The sequence below is a fragment of the Drosophila gunungcola genome, chromosome 3R (genome assembly GCF_025200985.1).
Source record: "Drosophila gunungcola strain Sukarami chromosome 3R, Dgunungcola_SK_2, whole genome shotgun sequence".
In the NCBI taxonomy this organism is placed as follows: Eukaryota; Metazoa; Arthropoda; class Insecta; order Diptera; family Drosophilidae; genus Drosophila; species Drosophila gunungcola.
Genome location: NC_069139.1, coordinates 12,991,217 through 13,015,746, shown reverse-complemented (window position 1 = coordinate 13,015,746; position 24,530 = coordinate 12,991,217). Strand labels below are relative to the sequence as shown.

Below are 24,530 nucleotides of genomic sequence, written 5' to 3'. Positions count from 1 at the left end.
AATCGATACAGTGCGACCTATCGATATGCGGCAAGTATCGATAAGCTATCTGCAGTTGAGTGTGGATAGCATCACTGAAGAAGAAGAATTTCCCTCCAAAATAGTTGGGTTTATTTTGCCAAAAGCGAGCTTTAAATTTGTTTACCAACCGAATGAGAGAACCAGCTCGATGAGCACCATTCTAGACAACTTCCAACGCGCCGAGAAAATCGGCGAGGGCACCTACGGAATAGTTTACAAGGCGCGGAGCAACGCCACCGGCCAGGATGTGGCGCTCAAGAAGATCCGGCTGGAAGGGTGTGTAGTCCGCATCGTAGTGGGGTTCCCCAGTTCGCCACGCAGGAATTACCTTTTTAACATAGCCATGAATGATTATATCCTGGCATCCTGGGCGTGCCCTTGGCGAATGTCATTCACCTGCACCCCGCAGCCCGGATTCTGTGGCGGCTGCGCTGCTTCTACTATCAAAATCCGTAGCACCACATGATTCGGCTTCGTGGTGCAGGACAGCACCGGATTGCATAGTCAGAGTTACCAATGGTTATCTTTATTTATTCATATGCCCTGCCTAACATTAGATTTTCTCATTCCAGTGAAACGGAGGGCGTTCCCTCGACGGCCATTCGAGAGATCTCCCTGCTGAAGAACCTGAAGCACAAGAATGTGGTCCAACTATTCGACGTGGTCATCTCCGGCAACAACCTATACATGATATTCGAGTACCTGAACATGGACCTAAAGAAGCTGATGGACAAGAAGAAGGATGTTTTCACGCCACAGTTGATAAAGGTATGTTGGACTCTGCTCTCATCTATGGAGTAATCGCAGTTATGCCCTCTTTCCAGAGCTATATGCATCAGATTTTAGATGCCCTCGGCTTTTGCCACACGAATCGTATACTGCATCGCGATCTCAAGCCCCAAAACCTACTCGTAGATACTGCTGGCAAAATAAAGGTAAGATTATAAGGCTTACCATCTTAGTGTTCTGCTAATCACTCCCTTTTTAGTTGGCTGACTTTGGTCTGGCCAGGGCTTTCAATGTGCCCATGAGGGCCTACACCCACGAAGTTGTCACCCTTTGGTACCGAGCTCCGGAGATTCTGCTGGGCACCAAATTCTACTCCACGGGCGTGGACATCTGGAGTCTGGGCTGTATTTTCTCGGAGATGGTAGGGATGTCATGAACTTTAATTAGCTTCTTTTGACTGACATTTACCTTACAGATAATGCGCCGCTCCTTGTTTCCCGGAGACAGCGAGATCGACCAACTTTATAGGATATTCCGCACGTTAAGCACCCCCGATGAAACCAAATGGCCAGGGGTTACGCAGCTACCAGACTTTAAGGCCAAGTTCCCCAAGTGGGAGGCCACTAACATGCCCCAGAGCATAACCGAGCACGAGGCTCATGAACTCATAATGGTGGGTGGCGTATAATCTAATCCGTAGCTGTAATCCATAGTTCTCCACCTTACAGTCCATGCTGTGCTATGATCCCAACCTGCGCATCTCTGCCAAGGACGCCCTGCAGCACGCCTACTTCCGCAACGTGCAGCATGTTGACCATGTGGCCCTGCCCGTTGACCCCAATGCCGGCAGTGCCTCGCGCCTAACGAGGCTCGTCTGAGCGTGTCCCATAGTCCCAGGTCTAGCAAATTACTTGTGATCTTTAGTATAGTAAGTTTAATGTCTACCTCACTAACTTTAAGGCGAAATTAGTGCAATTATATGATTCGAACCTAACCTCTTTTGCAGCTGCCAGCTATATTTCATGCATTTCCCACCCTCACTTGCATCTAACACACACGATAAATACACGATCATCCATCCATACGTAAAGAGTTTATTCAAGAAAGTTTAGGCCGGATCACCAGGCGCTCAGTCGGAAGAGGCGTCGTTGATGATGGCGGGGCGAGACTTTGGCGCCGGAATCGCGGGCTCCTGCTGCTCCATCGCTTGCGAGCCTCTGGCGCTGGCGGGTGTGGCTATCGTCGCGCATGTACGTGCCCAGGGTATTGCGCATGCTCTCGGAGAGTGGTGAGTTGGCTTCCATATCGCCATCGTCTTCATCTTCATCGTTAGTCGTTGGATCGCTCGGTGCGCTGCTGTCGGTTTCCTCGACCGCATCTTCGTTCTCAGTGGTCGGTTCTGGCCTGCTGACTTCTGTCACCTTTTTTGGTGGCAACTGACCCTTGACCGATGACACGGGCAGCGGGCGCAGCAGAGTCACCTTCCTGGTGCCGAGCCTCCTCATCACGGGAGCCTCCTCCTCCGGATCGCCATCGGTCTCCTCCGGCTCGCTCTGCGGCTGGTCATTGAAGTTGTAGAAATTAGCTTGGAAGTCCTGCGGACTGAAGCGCTGCACTCCGTAGTAGCTGCCGGAGTTGGTGTCGTAGAAGAACATGGGATGTGCGGATGGTGACGGAGGAGGTGGTGCGAAGTAGGGATCATAAGAGCCGTAAGCATCGTCGTTCTCCTGCGAATCGTAGACGGGTCGGTGCTTCTGCTGCTTGCGGCGCTTTCGTTTGCGTTTGTTAGAACTCTGCGGGGCCACCGCTGCAGGTTCCTCCAGCTGCAGCTCCTGGTCGTCATCGTAGGTCTGCAGGTAGACGGGCGAGGTCTCAATAATGTTGGCACTGCCGTCGTTGAAGAAGTTGGCCAGTGGATTTGTCAGATTGCGGAAACTGAAGGCGGGCTGAACACTGCGCACGAAACTGTTCCAAACCCGAACCAGTGGACGTTCGGTGGTTGTTGTGGGAGCTGCTTTTCCCAAAGTGTGGACATAACGCCTTCTATATCCACCACGAGCACTCGGCAGCAGGACATACTCGATGGGATGGGTTCTGGAACTGGAAATAAGATAAAAACCTCAAATAAGTTTCAGGAGTAAGAAATATTTAAGTTAAAAACTCCGTCGGCAAAGCCATTTACAGCACCTTTAATTTTTGCTGCCTACAATGTGGAATGTTTTCTCACCCAATCTTGGCCTGCTTTTGCGGCAAGCGTTGCTCTACTTGTAGAGCAGATATCCGAACTGCCTGCGCAGGATAACTCCATGCCACAAAGAGCAAAAATGCAGTACACAGCAACCACTGCATATTTGGATACTAAGCCTTCCTTAGGTTAATAATATATTTCGAATGCGACCGTTGCCGTTCCTGGTCGAAGGGAAACTAAACCTCCTCCGAATCGCGACAACAGTTGTCAACAGCTCGATGGCGCTGCCTTTGTCGTGTCTTGCCCAGAGCATCTCATTAGAATAGTTTTTATTGGTTCAGCGAACGGTTAGCAAAAGTCTGCCAAATTAATTTGTAATGGCTTTGTCCCAAGCCCCAGTTTATGCCCAAAGGTGGCCGTGTTGGTGGAACTAACTCATGCCGACACTAAACCAACTAACCCAATTCGGAGACCATCTACATCTCTCCCGCGGGGCTCGTTGGCAGCTGCCAATCTCGCCCATACATATGCAAATGGACTCTTATAGATTACACAATTAATACGCCATTCAAGGTGTTGGCTGCGACTGAAAAACTCGTTTGCCTGTGGGTTCTGATTTCGAAAATTATGCTAAGCTGTCGGGAACGAATCGACGGTTCGCAAAATGCTTTCTCCTGACGAATTTGTGTTTATGAGGGCTTCTCCTTATCAAGATTTTACGATCTGGATAAACATATGGGTTTCTTAATGGGTGCATTTTCTTGGCAGCTTCGCTTTTTTATGGCATAACAATGCTGATTGTGATGGAATCTCTAAATGGACACATTAGATGGATTTGTCTGACCAATTGGGCAATCTTTATGGCAAACGAAATTGGTTCATTCTAGAAATTCAGATCGGTTCTTTTCGCCGAATAGAAATCATGGGAAGGAAATGTCACACTTTCTAAAGACGGATAATGTTACTTTAGAAATAAAATCTGGGATAGTATAACAATTATTTTAAAAATATATAATTTAAAAAAACAAGCAATTTTTAGATCTATTAAATGGCCGTTACTTATTCATTACCAATATGGACAGAGTATAAATCTATAAAAGAATTAAATTTTAAACGCAAATAAAGTGTAATGACCTTGATGAAGTCCACCTTTCGATTTCTTACAAAAAAAAATCATTTTAAAAGCGGTTTTATTGACTTGCAATAACTTATTTTGTGCCGGCAATCACGGAATGTGAAAATCCTTATCAGCCAAAATCGCGAAAAAATTTATTGAGTCCTTCGAGCAGCTGAACGGCAGTAAAGCAGCTGCAAAAACAAAACAAAAAACAAACGAAAACGAAAACGAAAACTGCAATGAAAAGCGCAAAGAAAATTCCTAACAAGTGTTTTTCTTTGCCCAGCGAATGGGAGAGGAAAAGCGTGGCTTTCGGCTGGGAGAGGGCTTTTCGGCTGGGAGAGCAAAGAAAAGCTTCCATTTGGGCCATTGGCGAGGCAGCGCAGGAAACGGTTCAGTCGACTTTGAGATTCCTGGCCAGAAACGACACGGTTTCCCAGGACCTCCGCGACGGCGTGTGCTCTAGAAAAGGAAAGCTGGAAAAACGCCAGCAGCAGCTACTAACGTTAGAAGCGCTGCTGTCACAGTTTCCACCTAAGTCGAAGGAAAACAAGTCAAAAGGCTCGTTCAAGTGGCAGTTGCTTTTTTTGGGCCAAGCCAGCGGTTCGTTTTGTTCGTGTGTGCCATTGTGAATGTGAGCCAGTGTATCTGTGAGTTGTGCCTGCTGCCTGCGTGTGTGCGTGTGTGTGTGTGTCCGTGTATATCTGTATCTGTGTGTGTGCGTGCGCCTTCGTTTTGTGTATCCGTGCAGCGTTCCGTTTGCGAGCTGCTCCAAATTTATACCCAGCATATTTTTGCGCATTTAATTGAATTAAGTAAAGGGCTAGAGCCACGGTGAACAGTCTCGCCAGTCCGGTTGAGTTGCGTTCGGTCCGCTCGCTATCTTTATATAAGGGAAAACACGTCAAGAAGGCCAGAGAATTGCGTAAAGTTTGTGTGCCATGTGGCTGTGCCAGTGCCAGTGCCAGTGCCACTGTCTGTGCCAGTGCCAGTGCCGTGGGAAAATGACATTAAGTGCTTAAGTAAATTATATAAAAACATTAAACGCCCCGTTGAGCATCCATAACTCGAGACATTCAAAGCGACGGCTGTGCAGCCTGGAAAAACACTTTCCCTTTTTGCCCTCCTCCCATTTTTTGTTTTTTTTTTTTTTTTGGTCAAGATAAACGGATTCGCCAGGCAATTTCCCTTGCCCTGTTTTCGAGGCGAAACGAAAAATTTCAGCCATCCCCACCCATCCCAGGTCGTCACCACTGTCTAAGTGGGCGGAATGGGTGGTCGGGCTAGATTTTCGACGACTGTCAAGGTGTGCGCCGACCTCAAGGCCTAGTCACTAACCCTAAACACAACCGCAAGCACTCACGAACTTGCACAAGTTCGAGCCAACGAAAAGTTATCTTGGCGGGCGTTTTGTTTCCATTTTTAAGAGCGCGTTTCACATTCCAAGCAAAGCACCAAAAGAAATAAAGTAATTGGGAAACTCTATTGAGTTTTTAAATATTCTATTTATGTTATACATTTTATAAGCCCGTTAAAGAAGATAGTCCATTATTTATTCATTAAGTGTAGTTTGTTTTTGGTATACGGGCAATCAAACTATATTTTACGTCGTATTTTTGGGCACTCTATTGGCTTTTTGATTTCCAATTTGTTTTCCTGTGTCCCAGGTGACTGAGCAGGTGTCTGTCTGACTGCTACTGCTTTTGCCGTCACTTTCGTTTTCCTGCTCGCATTGCCCTCGCTCAAGTGCTGTGCTTGACCATAACCACTAAAAATGTCACATTGCGTATACGCCGCGTGGTGTCCTCGACCGAGGTGTGTTTGTACGTTTGTATGCTGTTGGCTGTTTTTCGTCGCTGTTGTTGCTGTAAGCTCGTTTACTTTTGGCCAGCACCCACCACCCACACACAGCAGCTAGCTCTCTCTTTTTTTTGTTGGCACTCTCTCCGGACAGCTTGCTTTCACCTCTCTGGCGCACTTTCTCTCGTTCAGCTGTTTGTTTTGTTTTGAATCGCATTTTTCCTCGGGCGGCGGGAGGAATGCGCTGTTTATCCCTCTGTCTGTCGTCGGTCCGTTCACAGTCTTCTGGTCACGTTTTCCTGCCCACCTCCAGCTGCTCAAGGCGTCCATGCCTGGCAATTTAAATTTTATTGTGATTTTTATTCTCGGCAAAAATAAACAGCGCTCGTCGTTTTTCCTAGCGCGCTGCTTTATAGAGCAATTTGGCGCCCAAAAGTATGCTCTGGCACGCCGATAAAAGCGATGTGTCTACATTAGCTTGACGAGTCGTCGGGGAAGAAGGGTGATGATAAAAGACAAAACTTACCAGCAATTTAATATGTAATCCTCCTGGTCGTTATTTGATGTCTCTTGGCAGTCCTGCCTATTTTATGCAAAAAGCATGTCCGTCCAGCACATTAAAATAACTTTTTCACGTGAAATACCCCCTTTAGAGCAGAGAAAAAATAGAAAGGATTCACAAGGCCTCTCAAAAATATATAATCCCTAAATGATTTTAGTAAGGTAAATCCAAGTGAAAGAATTTTTTTGAAGCTATAAACATGAGATATGATTGATTGGTCAGCTTCTCAATTCAACAAATCAAAACCATTTAGTAATGTATTTTTTTTACAAACAAATTGAAAATTTTTAGTAAAATTGATGATATTTTGTGCGGCCATTTATCTCTCTGTAAACGTTCAGAGCTTTGTTCAGTTTTGGTCTTGGATTTCTTCGAGCTCTGCCAGTTGAGTCAATGTCTTGGCATTCGTCCAATGGCAAGGCAGCCCAAACCCTAACCCTAACTCACCACCCACCCATTCGGCCCCCATGGCTTCCGGTTCCGTTCTGCTGGGTATTTTCAGCATTTTCGGCTGTCTCCTGTCGACTGCCAGGCTTTTGTGCTCGCAGGAGGGGCGCCGGCGGGAGAAAGCGGTGAAATTTCCATATTCCTCGCATTAGCCAACTAGCGGCGGCTGCGCTGCGCTGAGTGACTGCTCATTAAAATGCTATAAGTGTAGGAACAATTTGCATGTTGCACGAGCTTCGAGCTTCGAGCGGCAAACAACGAGTCTCGGGCTGAATAATTAACACCCCAGCAGCAAGACCTGTTGGCAGCTGGCATTTCTCGAATGTGTTTTATTTAGCGCTCAGGAGCGTACAATCAGTGAGTTGGCGTTCTGGTAGATGAAGTCCAGGTAGTTGCGGATGGCCAAGAAGCTGGACATGATGCGGTTGTCCTCCCAGCGCCAGTCGATCATGAAGCCCACCAGGTAGTAGTTCTGGGTGGCGTGGCCCTTCTTCTGCATCCCCACCAGCGGTGCGCCCAGGTAGTAGGCCTCCGGCCTGGTCTGGTAGCCGCACACCGTGTTGCTGCTGGTCACCAGCGCCTTGGCCTTCGACTCGCAGAACGAACGGCTGAGCGTGTTCACCCAGGTCTTCAGCCTCAGATCCTCGCGGATGCGCAGCCCAGCCACCAGGAAGGTCTGACCCACCAGAGTCTCGTTGACCAAGTGGGGCGGTGGCATGCAGATGGGCATCACGTTCGGGTAGATCTTGGCGTCCCGCTGCAGGGTGAGCACGGCCAGGCTGTTCTTCAGCGTTCGCGAGTCGTACTCCGGGTGGATGGCCACCTCGGCCACCTTGATCTCCTGGGCAGGGCGCACACAGTAGCCATCCTTCTCGCAGACACGCACCCCCACGGGAGCGGTCTTGTTGTAGACACCCAGGTGCACCGAGAAGGCCTGAGCCTCCCCGTTGTACTGGACAAAACAGTGTGCTGGGGCCAGAACGGTGCGCTTGGAGATCAGCACGCCCAGGCAGCCATTGTCCCGAATCTTGCCTTCGAACCCTGCCAAACAACCAGTGAGGATACTGTTCTTCCAATCTGGAAACACTCAAACGCTTACCCTTGCCAAACACTATCCGGGCCAGCCACTGGTGCTCGGTGGGACTGGCGAAGCCGCCCTGCTTGAGCATCTGATCCTCGTTGAAGTAGCCGCACTCCGTGTCCGCCAACTTGGCCGATTGCACTTCGGAGCCAATGAGGCCCAGAAGCAGCGTTACAACTGCGATTCGTCCAAGCATTCTGAAGCGCAGCTCAAAGTAAACTGACGGGGAACTTGGAAATTGAAAAGTTTCCAACTGCATTTAGCATTGCAATACATAGGGGGTTTATCCAGAAGTTATGATCAATACGGGAGCTTAGCTTACACACTTGAAAAAAAATATAAAATAATAGGTAATAGGTAATAAATTTAATACTAAAATATTATAGACAAACTTAGTTTAACTAAATACTCTTTTAAGCCATTGTCAAGACATATCATTTTGTGAAACTTTAATTAATCTTAGTTATAATAATTTTACTCAGGTTTTATCCATTCCTATTATCTCCGTGTGGCAAGACATTGTTTAAATTTCCAACTAACTCTTACAACTACCTGTTTTTCTACGTTGCCCAGTAACGATCTGTGATCACATTTCTGCGAAGATTGAAAACCCGTTTCCGATGCGGAACACTGGGCAGATCCCAGCACGATGCATCAGTTATTTCCCTGGCCCCACAAAAGCAATTTACTTCCTCGTCTGTCGACTTTATTAATGATTGTCAAGTATTCATAAATCCAGTTGTACAATCATGTATTTGAGAGTATTTCCATTTCTATTTCGAATTCTCGAGTATCCAGGAACGGGCGTTTCGCACGTTTTGGAAGACCTGGGTGGTGGCCCCTCCGGCATCCACATTGCGGACCAGCAACGCCACCAGGTAGAAGCTGTGCGGCTTTTCGGCCTGCACCTCGATGTCCATCAGTGCCGAGCCCGGATAGAACTTGGTCCGCTTAACGGGATATCCGCACAGCTGGTTCTCGGGGAAAAAGACGCTGGAGGAGGTGAGCTGCTTGCACTTGGGCGTGGAGACGGTCATGGCCAGGCCCTTGCCCTTGTACACGTCCCCATGGTTGAAGCCGGAGTAGTGCAGGTTGCGGTTGGTCAGCGTCTCCGGCTCCGAGCTGCCCTGCAAGCAGATCGGCTGGATCCAGTGGGTCCACTCGATTGGCCTCTCCAGCCGCAGGATGGCCAGGTCGTTGTCGCCCGTGTCCCTGTCCGATTGCGGGTGCACCTTGATGTCGACCACCTTGTACATCACTGGGCCCGGCACACAAAAGTCCTTCTCGTTGCAGGCCAGATCCTCCTCGGGCGAGTTGGTCTCGTCCCAAACGCCCAGCATGGCCACCGCTGTGGTGTCTCCGGACCGGGTCTTGAACCGCTTCACACACGTGGCAGTGGTGAGGACATGCAGCTCGTTGATAATGACAACGGAGCAAGCCGTATTCTCGTAGCTATTGCCTGTGAAAGGAAAAGCAAACGAGAAAATGATTTAGTATAATTGTAAATAACGCTATTAGCTATTAGCTATTTTCATAGGAACTTTCCTATGTGTGGACTTACCTTTATCAGCCCACAGGATGCCTATCCAGGGATTCTCCGAGGGCTCAGTCTTCTCCAGGACAGTGTATAGCAATCTCTCCTCTAGGCGCCCGCATTGTATATCTGCCACTGCCAAGGCTGCCAATTCATATGCCATGTAAACAGATTTGTAAACATTTCAATTTTAATGTTTTTACTCACCACCCAGCCAGGCTACAATTAGCAGCAGAACAAGTTTTCCGCTTACAAGCACCTCCATGTCGATGTGCTCCAAGTGCTCAGAGTTGACTAAACTTATTTCTCAGACTCAAAAGCTGAGTTGCATTAGCACTGAATGGTTAATGGCAAATCTCCCCCTCTCTTATCTCGCTGGTAAAATCACTGATACCTGACTGATTTTTAAAAATTTGACAGTGCTCAGAAATTATTATTAATAGGCACTCATATTTATTTTTTAAAAACAAAATTATGCTAACTTGGCCAAGCCATATAATCCGATTTCATATGTTCAGACTTAGATTTGCGCATGAATCGCTATGAAAAGAGTAACCTTCAAATAGATAGTCGAAAGCTAAACAACTTCTGGCTTGAAATTGTATATTTTCATTCTCAGTATAAAATCTTTTTTGCAGTTATTTCTCGATTTAAGGATTCGAATTTTCAAAAATTTAGTTAAACGATTTTAGTTAAATTTTAAAAATTTAGTTAGATTTTTGATATTTGTTTTCTAAAAAATATGTCTTTTAATTTAATCGAAAATCTGTAATTTTTTGCTGTTACTAAAACTGGTTAACACGTTTATTGCCAAGTTCAAAGAAGGCTTCCGTGCTTCTTATAAACGTTTTAATTTAATGTTAATGTTATTTTCACTATTGTAACAATTTTCAAAACATTTATTTAATTCTTTAGGGTTGTAAAGTGATCTGTTTCCGCTTAGGAGCGTACAATCAACGAGTCGGAATTCTGATGGATAAAGCCTAAGTAGTTCCGGATGGCCAGGAAGCTGGACATGACGCGGTCTTCGTCCATGCGCCAGTCTATCATTAATCCGACCAGGTAGTAGTTCTGGGTGAATTGCCCCTTTGCCTGCATCCCCACCAGCGGTGCCCCAATGACGAACACGTCTGGCCTGACCTGGTAGCCACACACCGTGGTGCTGCTGGTCAAAAGCGTGCTGAACTTCGATTGGCAGAAGGATCGGCTGAGCGAATTCACCCAGCTCATTTGCCTTAAGTCCGCCCACTTGCGCAGCCCAGCCACCAGAAAGGTCTGACCCACCAGCGTCTCGTTGACCAAGTGGGGCGGTGGCATGCAGATGGGCATCACGTTCGGGTAGATCTTGACGTCCCGCTGCAGGGTGAGCACGGCCAGGCTGTTCTTCAGCGTTCGCGAGTCGTACTCCGGGTGGATGGCCACCTCGGCCACCTTGATCTCCTGGGCAGGACGCACGCAGAAGCCATCCTCCTCGCAGATTAGTGATCCAACCGGAGCACTCTTGTTGTAGACACCCAGGTGCACGGAGAAGGCCTGTGCCTGGCCGTTATACTGAACAAAACAGTGGGCTGGAGCTAGAACAGTGCGCTTGGAGATCAGCACGCCCAAACAGTCATCATCATTGTCAATCTTGATCCCTGTAATAGAAAGCAGGCTTATTGTCTTCTCTATGGAATACCTGTTTTCTAACCTTTGCTAAAAACGATCCGTGCTATCCACTGGTGCTCGGTGGGTCCGATGAAAGAGTCCCTCTCTAAGAGCTGTTTCTCGTTAAAGTAACCACATTCCGTGTCCGCCAACTTGGCCGATTGCACTTCGGAGCCAATAAGGCCCAGAATCAACGTGATAGCTTTTATTTGTCCAAGCATTCTAAAGCTCAGCTCAAAGTCAACTGACTGTCAGCTGGGAAAAAAGAAAAGTCTCTCACATGCATATTATTTTAATGATTGCGAACACTGGAGCAACTACACATATTCAGGCAAACTATAAACAAAACTTTAAAAATTACATTTAGGGAGAACTAACTCACTTTTGAGATTATTGAGTTTTGAAATTACAAATTATTTTGATTATAATTATTAGTAGTTTTTTTTACGAATGACAAGATATTTGATTCAATTTTCGGCCAACCATTCAAACTACCTGTTTTTCCACTATTAAACTTAATACTCGATATTTACATTACGGCAAAGATGGAAAACCTGTTTTCATTACTACAATACTTCTTAATATTTATCCACAAATACAACTTCCTCGCTCGTTTACTTAAATACTTATTTTCCAATTTACAATCTATTAATCGTTGAAATTTGAAATGCAAAATTTTCCTGGCTCTGGCTGGCAAAGTCGCAGATTTCAGATCTGAAGTATCTTGAAGGTGTTCGAAAATCGATAGATCAAAATTACAGGCAACTATCAGGACCTTCATTATATAGCCATTAGGCTACAAGAGGAATATCCCTTTGGACCCGCGGACTTGCATTCGCTAAAGCCCGCCCACAACTAAGCTGAATAATTAATGTTTCAATTAGAATGCTATTATCGAAGGCAAACACAGGCGGCACGGGGGATGCGAGGGTGAAGGACAGCGAAGGACATTGTAATTCATCCGGCCAAAAAGTGAAGGGTCGGACTGGGGGGGGGGGGGGGGGCTGGACTTAACACTCTAGTTAGAATGCTTACAAATTGCCCGGCCAGATCCGGCTGGCAGTTTATTGTCCACTCAACTTGACCTGCCTGAGCTGGGGCGTTCATAATTCGCATTGTTATGAGCCCAGTCCCTCGCCTTTGTGGCCCTCCAATCAATGTGCTCCTAGTTGGCTCTGGACTTAAGTGAACGGCAGGCAGGCTGGTAGGCAGGCTGGTAGGCAGGCTGGTTAGCAGGTTGGCTGGCCATTCGGCGGCGCTCGTAAAACTTGGCTGACCCGGCCTTGAGTGTGGCCTAGGCCAGTTTCACCCCTTCTGCCGAGAATGGGCAAGGGAAGAATGGGAGGCCCATGCAAATTGCTCAGACCCTGGACGGATTGCGTGGGCTCTGGGTGCGCCTTTCGCTTGTAAAGAGTCGAGAAATGGCCTCTCATTTGCGTGTTCCTCAATCTTTAATCGCTGGGGGCACGTGAGCAGCCTGAATCCAGACGGAGATGGAAAATGGCCGACCGAATCGAACTGAATCCTTGATTAGAACTCGGAGAGAAAGAGCTAGGGCTAACTTCAAAGCTGCTTCAAGTTGTAGATTTTGGGAAATTATTTAACATTTTAAAAGACACCATTAGTAATTGTAAAATAATGTATGCATTTTTTTGTAAGGTCCAAATACTGGGCTAAAAATCGTACATTCGAAGTGCAACTTTGCGCATTTCAACTCGTTTGGTTAGGGTAAATTATTCAAATGATGAAATGAATGCAAAAAATGAATCGATGCAGAATCAGCGCTTTCTTTAAGTGAACATTTCAGATTAAGGCTCTAATTAATCATTGACATTCCAGAATCGGACCACTATGAACGACAGAGGAGCCCGGTAATGATGATAGCATGACGCGTGACGGCGAAATTCCAGCCATTTTCAATCCGAAACGGGTGCGCACTCCTTCCGTGGTGGTCACCGGCGACTCGTCGACGAATGGCCCGTACAACAACAGCAACGCCGGCGGACCGGGAGCCAGCAGCAGCCCAGCCGGAGTCGGAGCTCCTGCAACGTCTGCCCAAAATGGCAGCGGCGGTGGCAGCGGGGCAACGGGCAGCTGCGGCTTCAGCAACGTGCTCACCTCGAGCAATCCGCAAATAACCCACCAAGACTCGATCTCGTCGAGCCAGCAGGACCCCAATGAGGTGATCATCATACCGGCGGACACGCCCACCAGCGCCCCGGGCAGCCACAATGCGGGCATCCACTTCGGCGGCACCGACTCCAGCGACACGCAGATGGAGCAGCAGCAGGCCAATGGCCACGGGGAGGACCCGGAGCTGCGATTCCGGAAGCTGCAGGCCTGCAAGGAGTCCTGCTGCTCTGAACTGGCGCGCAAGGTGAGGCCAAAAGGGCATAGTAAAAGCCAAATTAAAATTTTACAACTCAATTTTACTCATTACCAAATTACACTAGAAAAACCTATTTGTAACAACGATTTAGTTAAAAATAAAACAATCCCCAAAAAGAGTTATTTTGAAAGGGGAAAATATAGTTTTTTATTTTATAAAAAAAAATATACATTTAGTTATTTTAAATATGAAAATATTATATTTCATTTGAAATAATTTATAAAGCTACTTTTAAATAGATTTTAATAAATAGAAATTTATTTTTAATGTAAACCATATTCAACTTAAATAGCTATAAGGCTAAGAATTGAGAATTTCTAAACAAACATCAAAATTAGTTATTTTTAAAGTGAAAAAGTACGTTTTTTTTCTTTAAAAGAATACATAGTTATTTGAAATATGGAATATTAAATTTGTTGTAAGAATTCATAAGACTTCAATTCCCATATCAAACTTAAATATAACCCATTTAAAACAAATGTGACAAATTTGAAATATAATATTTTCCACATTTAATCAATTATTTCATGCCTGCAACGCAATCATGCAATTTAATACGCAGTATATTTTAATTTACTAAGTTATATTTAAATGAAATCTGAAATGTGTTGTGTTGGTCTTATCCAGACATTTCCATATTTTATTATGGGTTGTTAAATGATTCGCTGTGTTCATTTATTTGTTGGGTAATTGTTTTATTGATTGTTATATTGTGTTGACACGTTTCCAAAAAAATATAAATCAGTTTGACTGTCACTAAGCTGTGTCATGCAATTGGAATTACCATTAGGCATGGGTCTTACCCTGTTAAAGTTCAAAGGTACTTTTAGCATATGTCAGAAAATGATGTTATTTAGAATCTAATAACCACGATAATAATCACGATGTTTTGCAGATGTATTTCGGAGTCTGCGTGACCATCCTGATGACCGCCTCGTGGGTGGGGGCCACCCACTGCATTAAGTACATGTACAAGTACCGTGCTCCGTACGACGACCTGCTGAACGACGACCAGGACACGTCCTCGAGCCGTGCCGACCTGAGCACGGAGCTGGAGGACATACTGGCCATCAGCGACTCGTCGCTGCACCACGTCGAGGACGCCACCGAGATGTTCAACATACCACCGCGCCAGCCGGTCTACTTCAGCGCCCCCTTCTTCGCCGCCTGGTTCTTCACCAACTTCTCGCTGCTCTTCTTCCCCATCTACATCCTGGGCCTGGTCTCCACGCGCAAGTGCGAAAAGCTGAGCGACATACTCGGCGACGTGCTGCGAGGATTCCGGGAGCGCGGCTTCACAGTGGGTGAGTTCAGAGGTCATTATCGCACTCTGCATACAGTGGCCTAACCTGCCTTTAACAGGTCGCTTCCTCAATCGCTGCCTCTGCTTCTGCATTTTGTGGCTGGTGACCACCTACCTGTACACCCTCTCCCTGCACGTCCTCTACGCCACGGATGCGTTGGCCCTTTTTGCCACCAACGTGGCCTGCGTCTACCTTCTGTCCTGGGTGATCCTGCACGAGCAGTTCGTGGGTGTGAGAGTAAGTAACAATGCTTTGTGCCTGCGACAAACTACTCAAACAATTTGAATGTGTCTTAACCTTTTAAGTTCAAGCTTATTACATTTTTAAAATAAAATCTTTTTTTAAATTTAAAGTATGATGGCATATACATTTATAACATGCAAATCAATTGCATAACAATGTTATGCAAAAAAAAAGCAGTTCAATGTTAACTTTACTTTTTCAGTAATTATTGCTGTGTAGCATTTTCACTGACTTGCCGTTCTCCATGTTAGATAAGCGATTTAAATGATTGCCGAATAATATAAAATTATTAATATAAAACAGTGAAAATTCGGTCTAGCAAAGCTGAAAAGCAATTGAAATCAAAATACACCCATCGAATAAATTACATTTTATTTATCCTACGCACTTTAAAAACATCCTTGGTATAAGATTTTTTAATAATTAATAATTCATTTTTTTAATTTAATATCAAGCAAATATTCTTCATTTAAAACAGTGTAAATTCGTTCTACAAAGCTGAAGCAATAATAACAAACAGTATAAGTCTGATCAGCTGTTTGAATCCAAGTGCTCCCAATAAAATTTTTACTTTTTCTGTTTTTTCCAAGAAGGCTCCTCTACCTCATTTTCTCTTTCGATGACTTTCACATACTCGGCAATGATCGTGCTGTCAAGCATTTTCAGTGGCTTGCCGTCCTCCATGATGGCCACCTCGAGGTGGCTCTGGCCCCACTGGGCCACTTCGAGAAGGCCGCGAATGGCCAGTTTGACGGCTCCGCGTTCGCTCCTGACATCCTCGTCGCGGTAGGTCTTCTCGAAGAACTGCCGCACAGTATTCGCCGAACGGCCAATGGCATTCGCCTTGTATTCGTAGAAAATCCCAGACGGTTCGGTCTGGAAGAGATGGGCAGAACCATTGGCGTCGAATCCGCCGATTAGGCAGGATATCCCAAAGGGACGACGGCCATTGCTCTGCGTGTACTTCTGCTTCAGTTCGGCAATATATTTGGTGATGTACTCCAGGGTCACCGCATGCTCGAAGTTCAGCCGATGGCTCTGGCACTCGACCTGGGCACGATTTGTCAGGATGCGGGCGTCGGCCGTTAAACCGGCAAAGGCCATCACAACGTGGCGGTCGAGCAGGCAAATCTTGCGCACCGTGCGCTCCTCCTGCATTTTGGACACCATGTTCTTCTCCACGCCCAACACCACGCAGTTGCCGCCGCGAACGCCGACCGCTGTAGAGCCTTTTCGGACGGCCTCCTGGGCGTATTCCACCTGTAACAGGTGGCCGTCCGGCGAGAATATGGTAACAGCTCGATCGTAGCGCGAAGACATCTTTGGGATTAATTGAGATATTGAGGAGTATTGGATTATTGGATTGTCACCTTTTCGTCTTTGGCAGGCAATGTTCAAGTTAGACAGTTCGACAAGTGATTGTAAACTCGTAGGCAAGGGTTTTAAAATAAATATCCCTACAACTTTAAAAAGTGGTGTCAAAACGTTAGTTACATTCCAGCAAATTTAAATCTTTATAGTCATTTTGTAAATATCAGTCAAAACTGATTTATATATATATTTATATTTGTATTCTATAACAAAAGCCACCGAAAACTGTTATTATTTGAGAAATAAAACAATAGTCCTAAAATGTCAGTTATTTTTTTAAAGTTTAATACCTAAAGCACAAGTCAACGGAAAAAGAAATCATTCTGCGTACCTAGAAAAGGTTATATATTTTTCTTCAAACTTACGATTTTTTGTTTTTAATAAAATTTGAAAATTTGAAAATCAAATTTTTATTATAAAAATAAAATTATTTTTAAATTTTTTTTTGTATTCATTGACAGCTAGACTGACAAAAACCATTACTAGTGTTAATAGCTTTTAAAATATAAATATACTTCCATTGTCACAAAATTAGTTAAGTTTTGTTTTAAAATCTCTTTTAATATTATATTATAGGGATATTCGAATCCTAGTTAAATGATTGCTTTATTCCAGATTGTGGCCATCATCCTTTGCGACACGGGAATAGCGCTGCTCGCCTACATGGATGGAATCACGGAAAGCCGAACCCTGAGCGGCGTGGTGCTGGCCACTTTGGCCGGAGCAGGCTATGCCGTGTTCAGGGTGAGTACCCCCGTTCCGATGTCCTGGTTTCCCGGGTTCCCGGTTCCCCGGAACCCCGGTTCGTGTGCGAGCCATGTCGTGCTCATGCTGGCCTGTCGCTTCACAGGTTATGTTCCGCAAGGTGATGGGCGATCCGCCGGTGAGCCAAATCGCCTTCATATTCACCGCCCTCGGCTTCCTCAATGCCCTGCTGCTGTGGCCCGTGGTGCTGGGACTCTACCTGACTGGCACGGAAAGCCTCTCCTCGGAGAGCATACCCTGGAACCTGCTGTTCGCGGCGAGCCTCCTGCTCCTCGGTAGGACCACCTTCCCCAGCTCTACTCCTTCTGCATTTGTTGTGCCGTAAACTTTTATCGGTGTAATTAATTTTGATTGCAGTTTTCCACGTGCTGATGCAGTTCAGTGCCGCCGTTACGTACAACATGTTTGTGACATTGGGTCTGATTACCGCTGTGCCCGTTTCTGGCGGTATGTACCTGCAGGCGAGCTCCTCAGCATGATTTCTACGGGTTAAGTGGGGTTTGCATGCGGGTCTTGGGTTAGCCCCTTTTCGATTCAAGGATTCCGTGACTATAAATTGTTTTAAATTGTAATATTAAAACCGGGCACTCATGTGAGGCACGTAAGACCGTTTGATCTCTGTAGTTAAAGGGGGCAATGTGACATAAATTTTCACAATCCTGTAACCGAACTATGTTTAGAAAATGGAATATAGCTACCTTAAGTATATATTATTAAAATGCTTTATTATTTAATTTTAGGGATATTGATTACTTAAACTATTTGTTGTTTCAAGAACCAACTAGAATATTTAATCAATTTAGAATTTATTTTATTTTGATATTGTTAAAGAAAGTTAAGAATAATTAGTTTTTAGGGAAAAGTAAATTTACAATTTTCTAATTTCACTTCTTATTCGATCCTATAGCCCTCGATGTCATTCTGTACAGTGCGAACTTCGCGGGCATGAAATTGGCCGGAGTCATTTTGATTGGCATCGGATTTTTCCTGGTTATGTTCCCCGCCAACTGGCCAGACTATATAACGCGATTGTTGAGGTAAGTGGGAAATATGTTTCGTATTTACTCATATTGCTAAGAATAATTGTTATGCAATTAATATGCTAATTTTCTTTGTCAGAGTAAAAGAATCGTGCGTGTTTGTTTCGAATATTTTACGGTTTCAGTTCATTTCGGTTGTATACTATTTTGGGTTCTTATTTCAAATGTATTATTTTATGTTGTTGCCACTCAGTGGCATTAATGACTAAAGCTAACGATTAAATACATAAATCATCGAAAAAATTTAAATTTCTTCTCATGTTTGATTTCGATAAAACGCCGTTTAATTCCTGTATACTCACATAAACTATATATTTAATTTTATATAAACAAACATCTTGCAGAAAGAGCGTTCGTGCCATACTCCGCTACCAATGTTGTTGTGAATTAGCCGAAATTCGCTATGCTCATTCGGTAGGCCAAAAACACAAGCTAAGCCAAAAACCCAAAACCAAAAACAAAAAAAAAACCAAAACCCAAACCTAAACCCCTGATTCAAGACACCATTAGATATTAACTAGAACCGTAGGCATTCAAAGATTTGTGTTTACAGATAACGAACCTTCCAACTAAACTTTGACTTGAAAATGCTATTGATAAGTAATTGAAGCTTGGCAGATTTTTTACTGAAAACAACAAGAAAAACTTCTATGCTATCTTTAGGTATATAAACACCCATATATCCCACAAGCAAACAACTACAACTACAACACTTTGGCTTTCAACTTTGCGCTCACCCTTGTTGAACGAAATGCCTAGACATGTGTATCTAACTGTTACTATATATACCTGCCTTAATGTACACCCAATTAACTATATATACCGAAATATAACTCCACACACATTTTACGAACATATATCTATATATCGTTACCGTTCAATAAAGCCGTTTTACCGACACTAACTACTTCGGCTGTTGTGCAATTGGTTGACAATCCCATCTCGTTGTTGTTCTTAACGTTTTTTTTTTTTTTTTTGGCGCTGCCGTTACCATAAATGTACTTTTACCTATTGTTGTTGATACTTTTGATGATTTCGTTTCGTTTCGGCATATCAGCAACCGCCCTACCAACCCAGCCACCTTGGATGCTGTGTTACAACCAGACCGATCTCAGTGTCAATCTTTTGTTTTGCCCGTTTGTGTAAGATATATCCTCGTGTCTGGATGTTGGTTGCTGGTGCCGAGGTTCTATTACTGTAGTAGTTCCTACACCCGAACACTAGACACCCACCCACACACCCTGAAACACACACACCCACCTCAACGTATGTAGTTTGAGTTTCGCTGGTGTTGCGAACGTTTCCAATTTAAGATCCATGCAGAACTCCAAAAACTTGGATGCTGGTATCATAATCGATGACGATGATTTGTTTGGCTGTTTGTTGTGTGACCTCTTCTGAATTGCAGCTTCTTGTAATTGGGTTAAATCCGTTGACTAGGCCATAACCTTTTCGTGTAAATAAATTCGATTTTTGGTTACTTGTTTTGTTTTTACTTAACCTGTCTGCACTTAGAGAGGAGAGCGCAAGTTACCACAGATGTTTTGAAGACGTTGAGTCGCAGCATGTACGAATTTTCCAAAGTTGGGTCTACATCTTCCTTGCCCCTATGCCCCTTTTCATATAACTTTGTCAGGCTGCCATTGGCCGGAGAGAAACCCAATAAAAACAAAACCCCGACCTTTAAAATCGATTAAATCCTAAATAATGATATACATTAAAATGCATTCAATTGTTACCGATTGGCATGTTTGAACCGACCTTCGTTTTCTCTTCGTTTTCGTTTCGAATTGACAGTTTTTCGTTTTCCAAACCGATCTACTCTTGAGTTACTCCTTTATTTCTGTGCGATCTGTCTGTCTATCTTTAAATTCTTCAAGCTCTACTCTATGCTATATACTCTACCTACTTCTTATATATATAAAAAACATGTCGACATTTCTCAATTGTCTTTTTGCAGAAGCATCATTATGCTGGGTCACAATGCGAGGTGAGTTTTGAGATTAGGCTGAGCTGAGAATTGAATGTGTTTTTTACAACCTTAAACAACACGGTGCCCGAAATCTGAATAAGGGTTTTTCGTTATTATACTCGTACGCCATATAGGAATACCTAACTCTAAATACCCAGCCCATACCGAGACAAGCAATCAACAAACTTACTAATATATTTATCCAAATCCAACTGTAAGCGAAGTATGTTTTTTTTTCATTCAAATTCAATTTCGTTATAATCCTTAGTCAACTCTTGTCTAGACTCTTGATAATTCGGGTTTGATTTGGTTTCGTTTGGTTTGTGAGGGATTGCAACTGATTCTTTTTATATTACCTCTCGCATCTTAGTTATGATTTCCACATCCTTTTCGTAAGCTAGTCCGAGTACAAGTTGATAGCCTTTGGTTAATAAGTACAGTACGACTGGGTAGACTCAGTCTGGCAGATTTCGGTAAACTCTTCTTTTGGCCCAGTGCTAAGGTAAGTCGATTCGAGGGTCCTGCATTGCCCCACCGCCAGCTAAACTCACCTCACATAAAGTGTATCGTTCCGATGCCGAATGACAGACTCACCAGATCACCCAAAATCCACCCACCCACTCACATTCGGAGCCACCGGAGTAGATGCAAAGTTCATGATCTTCCGTTGAACGAACTGTTCTTGTATTTAATTCTTTTTGGAGGCGTCTGAAATCGTATGCTGGTTGTAAACGGTGCAGCGGCGTACGTGTGAAGGATACAAATCGCTTTGTGGCCGCTGCATCGTTTACAACCAGTTGGATGACTAGCAGTAGAAACTCCTGATTTGTATATAGTAACACCGCTAATCTGTACTATTGCTTCTTTTTCTTCTTGTTTTTCTTCTTCACCTCTGCCACAACCTGCCTATCTCTCTTTATCTTTCTCTCTCTGTTTCTCTGGACTATCCCCTCTTCTCGAACTGTGTTCTCTCTCTCTCTTTCTTCACACACAAAAACTACACCTACACCAACTACACTACACAACTGAACTGGACCTGGACCTGGCCAAATTGAATGACTTCCATTGCAAAAATACACTGCAAAAAACGATTGAACACGACCTCCACACATACTCCACAAACCATGTAGCGGTAGGCCAGCGCTTTGTAAACGAGATGCTATAGTCACGGGACCGTCCACCAGATATGCGCAGCGGCACATTACGCGCACGCACCACATAAGCTAAGAGTTTCGGACGGGTCACTGAATTGTACAGAAAACAAAAACAAAAACCACAACCAGACAAGATATATTTTGTAAAAAGATTTTCCAAAACAAAACAAAAAAAAAAAAAAGATATACAAATTCCCAAAGAAAAACTCTGAAACTCAATTGCACCATTTGCCAATCTGGGGTAAGTACGAAATTTGATTTATTTGCTATTGACTAATACTGCAAGGTACAGTTGCCACTCGTAGAACTAGTACTGTATCAGGCATCATCTTGATTTTTATATTTTTATATTATTATATTTTCTTTCAACATCCCCTCAAGTTATGCGTTCTCTTTGTCTCTTCCCTATTTGACTCTCCTTTCGTCTGGATTCCTTTTGGATTTTCGACCCACAGATCGCAGCATATATATGCCACCCATTACAAACACAATCGAAAGTATTACGCGGTCAAAACCGACTCATATGTGGTTTGAGCCAATCGCATGAATGAACAAATAAGAACGAAACCAGCGTGTGGCTTCCGACTGTTTTTGCTTAGGCCCTCGGCCACTGCCACGCCCACGCATCTCCCCCGAAAACCCAAAGAGTTTTTACAACTGTTATGCGACTGTTAGGAACACTTTTGTACCAAACTACGTTAAGTAACTTTCAAGTTTCAGACTGAGAAACTAAAACGAACGAACGGTGAGAGTCCCTAGAAATTAATTTTTGATCAGCTCCTAGAACCACTAGCCTCACCCTCAAATTTCCATGTACAGCTCACCAAATCACTATCAACTATAAACTATTTAGATTTACAAATTTCGAAGAGTCTTTGAATTATTTTTTTAAGTTTCGTTTGCTTTGTAATGTTCACAGCTTGCCTATGTTGTTGAGAAGTTGCTTTGCTATTCAAGCTACTTATGAACTTTGGAGAGCACAGCTTAATGTAACTATTTGTGGCACCCGTAACTTAATCTACCCCGCTTAACCCCCAAACACCCACAAACAATACACACACACGCACACACACACACACACACAACACACATGGTAAATTTGTATATAACGAACACACACATCAGTAAAAAATCAGTTAAAAGTCTTAGCGCTTAGGCTATTGTATCTATGCACTGCAGATGCGGAAACGGAAACGGAACCCATTTCCCGGGGAGTCCTGATCCCCTGCAGTGCCTAGCCCAAAAAGATATAGTGTTGCAAGCGCTTACTCTATGTAAATGTGAGTGTATGTAGCCGCCTTAGAGTTGAACACCTACGAAATGCGTAGAAAGTAATTAAATGCCCATAATGCCAAGCAGAAGAGAACCCTAAGCAGATAGCTAGCCCTTGCCCTAGCCCTAGCCCTAGCCCTAGCCCGTCTGATACTAACAAGTGACACTTTGTCTTTACCACCCCGAAAACAAATATCTCCCCACAAACCACAAACTCTAGATGGGGTCGCGGCCCTCGGAGCGGTACTTCAACCGGTCAGCATCCCACCATTATCGACTATCGGACGGGATACATAAGGTCCCATCTTCGTTCACCCTCTGGCCGTGTGAGATGACTGATCTGTCGCCGACCACCACTGGGTTTCTACATGGCCATGGCGGCGCCAACGCACAGCATCACCAGCAACTTTTGCACCACCAACACCAACAGCAGCATCACCAACAGCAGCATCAGCAGCATCCGCATCCGCAGACCCACCAGCAGCACCTGCAACAGCAGTACCACCATCGTCAGCACTCGCTCCACCAGCAGCACCTGCAGCGCCAGCACTCGCACACCTCGCTGACCAAGATCCACCGCCAGAGCAGCAGCCACAGTGTCCACGGTGGCGCAGCAGGACGGGCGGTGACCGCCGCGGTGACCACCACCGGAGCCACCGGACGACTGTTCTCCTACTTCGGGAACGAGCAGGACCACGAGCGCAAGAAGTCGGAGACGTCCTTCTTCAACCTGGGCTTCCGCCGGAAGTCCACCGTGGTCTACTACGCTCCCTCGGATTGAGCAAATGGCATATCAAGGGGCTAGAGGATACAATCAGATCGGATAATGGGTCAAATCGATTATTGTTTGTTGTGTGTCATTTTATCATAGTTATTGTCGTTGTTGTTGATGTAAAAGTTCAATCGGACCGCATGCAGTTACAATTTTGCTCAAATATAACACATTTAAAGGCCACAGTTACAGAAACAGATATACACTAGCACCAGCTTCAGTCAAAAGAATCCATACCCAGCCTCGCCTTCAATCTCAATCGCAATAAACAGAAAACAGAAACCCAAGAAAGGAGCCCGCGAATCGAGCTCAAAAGTGCCCCGAAAGTTAACTATAATTTAATACTCATAATTAATACGAAATTGTGTAAGGAATCGAAGCCAATTGTTTTAGCAATTATATACATTAATTATAACGGCAATGAATAGTCAAATATTTTAAAGTGGATTCACTCAAAGGCACACCCTAAGGAGGCAAAGATAACGAAAAAAAAACGAACAGTAAAATCCAAGTTATTTAAGGAAAATAGTTAATAGACGTCACCGAGAAGAGATAATGTTCACCGGGCTAAGAAACCCATTAAACTGTAAGCTCATCTAGCCACTTAAACCTAACGTTTACTGCGGATTGGATTTTTGTTAAAGTTTTTTAGTTGAACGTGAACTGAATGTGAGCCGAGTCGAAAGCGAATCGAAGTATTAGTATTTTTTAAATGTTTATGTGTTGTTCGTAATTTGTAATTCGAAGAGTTGAATCAACGAGGATACCGTTGTACTCAGGCGACCGCCTCTCGTTCGAACCAATTATTGGGGGTTCCCCCGATCGGACATTCGGAGTTGCCGCATGTTTTATGAACTAAGTTGTGTAGCCACATCCAATAATTGATTTTGTGATAGTTTTTAAAAATGTTTGATAACCTACGGCATACACTACATACTTTTACCTACCCGCCCGAAAAAAAGGCAATGGTATAGCTGGGATGTATTTAGAACACACAAAAACCGAACACGAAATAAATAGTTAAAGAAAAACTCAACACACTTGATGTTTATTTTACTTTTGATGGAACGAGCCAAGCAGGCAACTCTTTAGTTATCTAGAGAACTGTCAGTGTTGAGAGAA

The 24,530-nt window shown here is 44.4% G+C and overlaps 7 protein-coding genes across 16 annotated transcripts; 2 read left to right on the top strand and 5 right to left on the bottom strand.

Annotated features, from left to right (window-relative positions):
* The first annotated feature begins 58 nt into the window (after positions 1 to 58).
* LOC128266596 (cyclin-dependent kinase 2) lies at positions 59 to 1,903 on the top strand. The gene is made up of 7 exons (XM_053003239.1): positions 59 to 297; positions 594 to 789; positions 846 to 956; positions 1,010 to 1,171; positions 1,226 to 1,423; positions 1,479 to 1,678; positions 1,757 to 1,903. Exons 1-6 carry the CDS (start codon positions 170 to 172, stop codon positions 1,626 to 1,628), a joined length of 945 nt encoding a protein of 314 aa, XP_052859199.1. The 5' UTR covers positions 59 to 169; the 3' UTR covers positions 1,629 to 1,678; positions 1,757 to 1,903.
* LOC128266594 (uncharacterized) lies at positions 1,869 to 3,611 on the bottom strand. The gene is made up of 2 exons (XM_053003236.1): positions 2,978 to 3,611; positions 1,869 to 2,850 (listed from the first exon to the last, which is right to left on the bottom strand). The coding sequence occupies exons 1-2, from the start codon at positions 3,097 to 3,099 to the stop codon at positions 1,869 to 1,871; spliced, it is 1,104 nt and encodes a 367-aa protein (XP_052859196.1). The 5' UTR covers positions 3,100 to 3,611.
* Positions 1,913 to 24,469, top strand: LOC128266585 (putative thiamine transporter SLC35F3). Of its 10 annotated transcripts, none has more exons than XR_008269067.1 (11): positions 4,440 to 4,658; positions 12,966 to 13,503; positions 14,411 to 14,819; positions 14,878 to 15,056; positions 17,049 to 17,177; positions 17,284 to 17,473; positions 17,556 to 17,645; positions 18,106 to 18,235; positions 20,199 to 20,228; positions 21,341 to 21,605; positions 21,820 to 22,843. XR_008269067.1 is itself a non-coding variant. In XM_053003213.1 (11 exons), exons 2-11 carry the CDS (start codon positions 13,012 to 13,014, stop codon positions 23,415 to 23,417), a joined length of 2,280 nt encoding a protein of 759 aa, XP_052859173.1. In that variant the 5' UTR covers positions 4,440 to 4,658; positions 12,966 to 13,011; the 3' UTR covers positions 23,418 to 24,469. The 10 variants fall into 10 exon arrangements, 8 of the variants coding, with proteins under 8 accessions (XP_052859168.1, XP_052859173.1, XP_052859169.1 ...); XR_008269068.1 differs by having other exon boundaries at positions 21,746 to 22,843; XM_053003213.1 differs by lacking the exons at positions 21,341 to 21,605; positions 21,820 to 22,843 and adding exons at positions 18,583 to 18,652; positions 22,857 to 24,469.
* Positions 7,174 to 8,209, bottom strand: LOC128266597 (CLIP domain-containing serine protease HP8-like). Its single transcript, XM_053003240.1, has 2 exons — positions 7,964 to 8,209; positions 7,174 to 7,905 (listed from the first exon to the last, which is right to left on the bottom strand). The coding sequence occupies exons 1-2, from the start codon at positions 8,202 to 8,204 to the stop codon at positions 7,205 to 7,207; spliced, it is 942 nt and encodes a 313-aa protein (XP_052859200.1). The 5' UTR covers positions 8,205 to 8,209; the 3' UTR covers positions 7,174 to 7,204.
* On the bottom strand, positions 8,630 to 9,843 carry LOC128266601 (phenoloxidase-activating factor 3). Its single transcript, XM_053003244.1, has 3 exons — positions 9,687 to 9,843; positions 9,507 to 9,623; positions 8,630 to 9,404 (listed from the first exon to the last, which is right to left on the bottom strand). Exons 1-3 carry the CDS (start codon positions 9,742 to 9,744, stop codon positions 8,719 to 8,721), a joined length of 861 nt encoding a protein of 286 aa, XP_052859204.1. The 5' UTR covers positions 9,745 to 9,843; the 3' UTR covers positions 8,630 to 8,718.
* LOC128266600 (CLIP domain-containing serine protease B9-like) lies at positions 9,989 to 11,457 on the bottom strand. The gene is made up of 2 exons (XM_053003243.1): positions 11,170 to 11,457; positions 9,989 to 11,116 (listed from the first exon to the last, which is right to left on the bottom strand). The coding sequence occupies exons 1-2, from the start codon at positions 11,345 to 11,347 to the stop codon at positions 10,419 to 10,421; spliced, it is 876 nt and encodes a 291-aa protein (XP_052859203.1). The 5' UTR covers positions 11,348 to 11,457; the 3' UTR covers positions 9,989 to 10,418.
* LOC128266602 (proteasome subunit alpha type-7-1) lies at positions 15,532 to 16,492 on the bottom strand. The gene is made up of 2 exons (XM_053003245.1): positions 16,433 to 16,492; positions 15,532 to 16,382 (listed from the first exon to the last, which is right to left on the bottom strand). The coding sequence occupies exon 2, from the start codon at positions 16,380 to 16,382 to the stop codon at positions 15,630 to 15,632; it is 753 nt and encodes a 250-aa protein (XP_052859205.1). The 5' UTR covers positions 16,433 to 16,492; the 3' UTR covers positions 15,532 to 15,629.
* Positions 24,470 to 24,530: the final 61 nt, after the last annotated feature.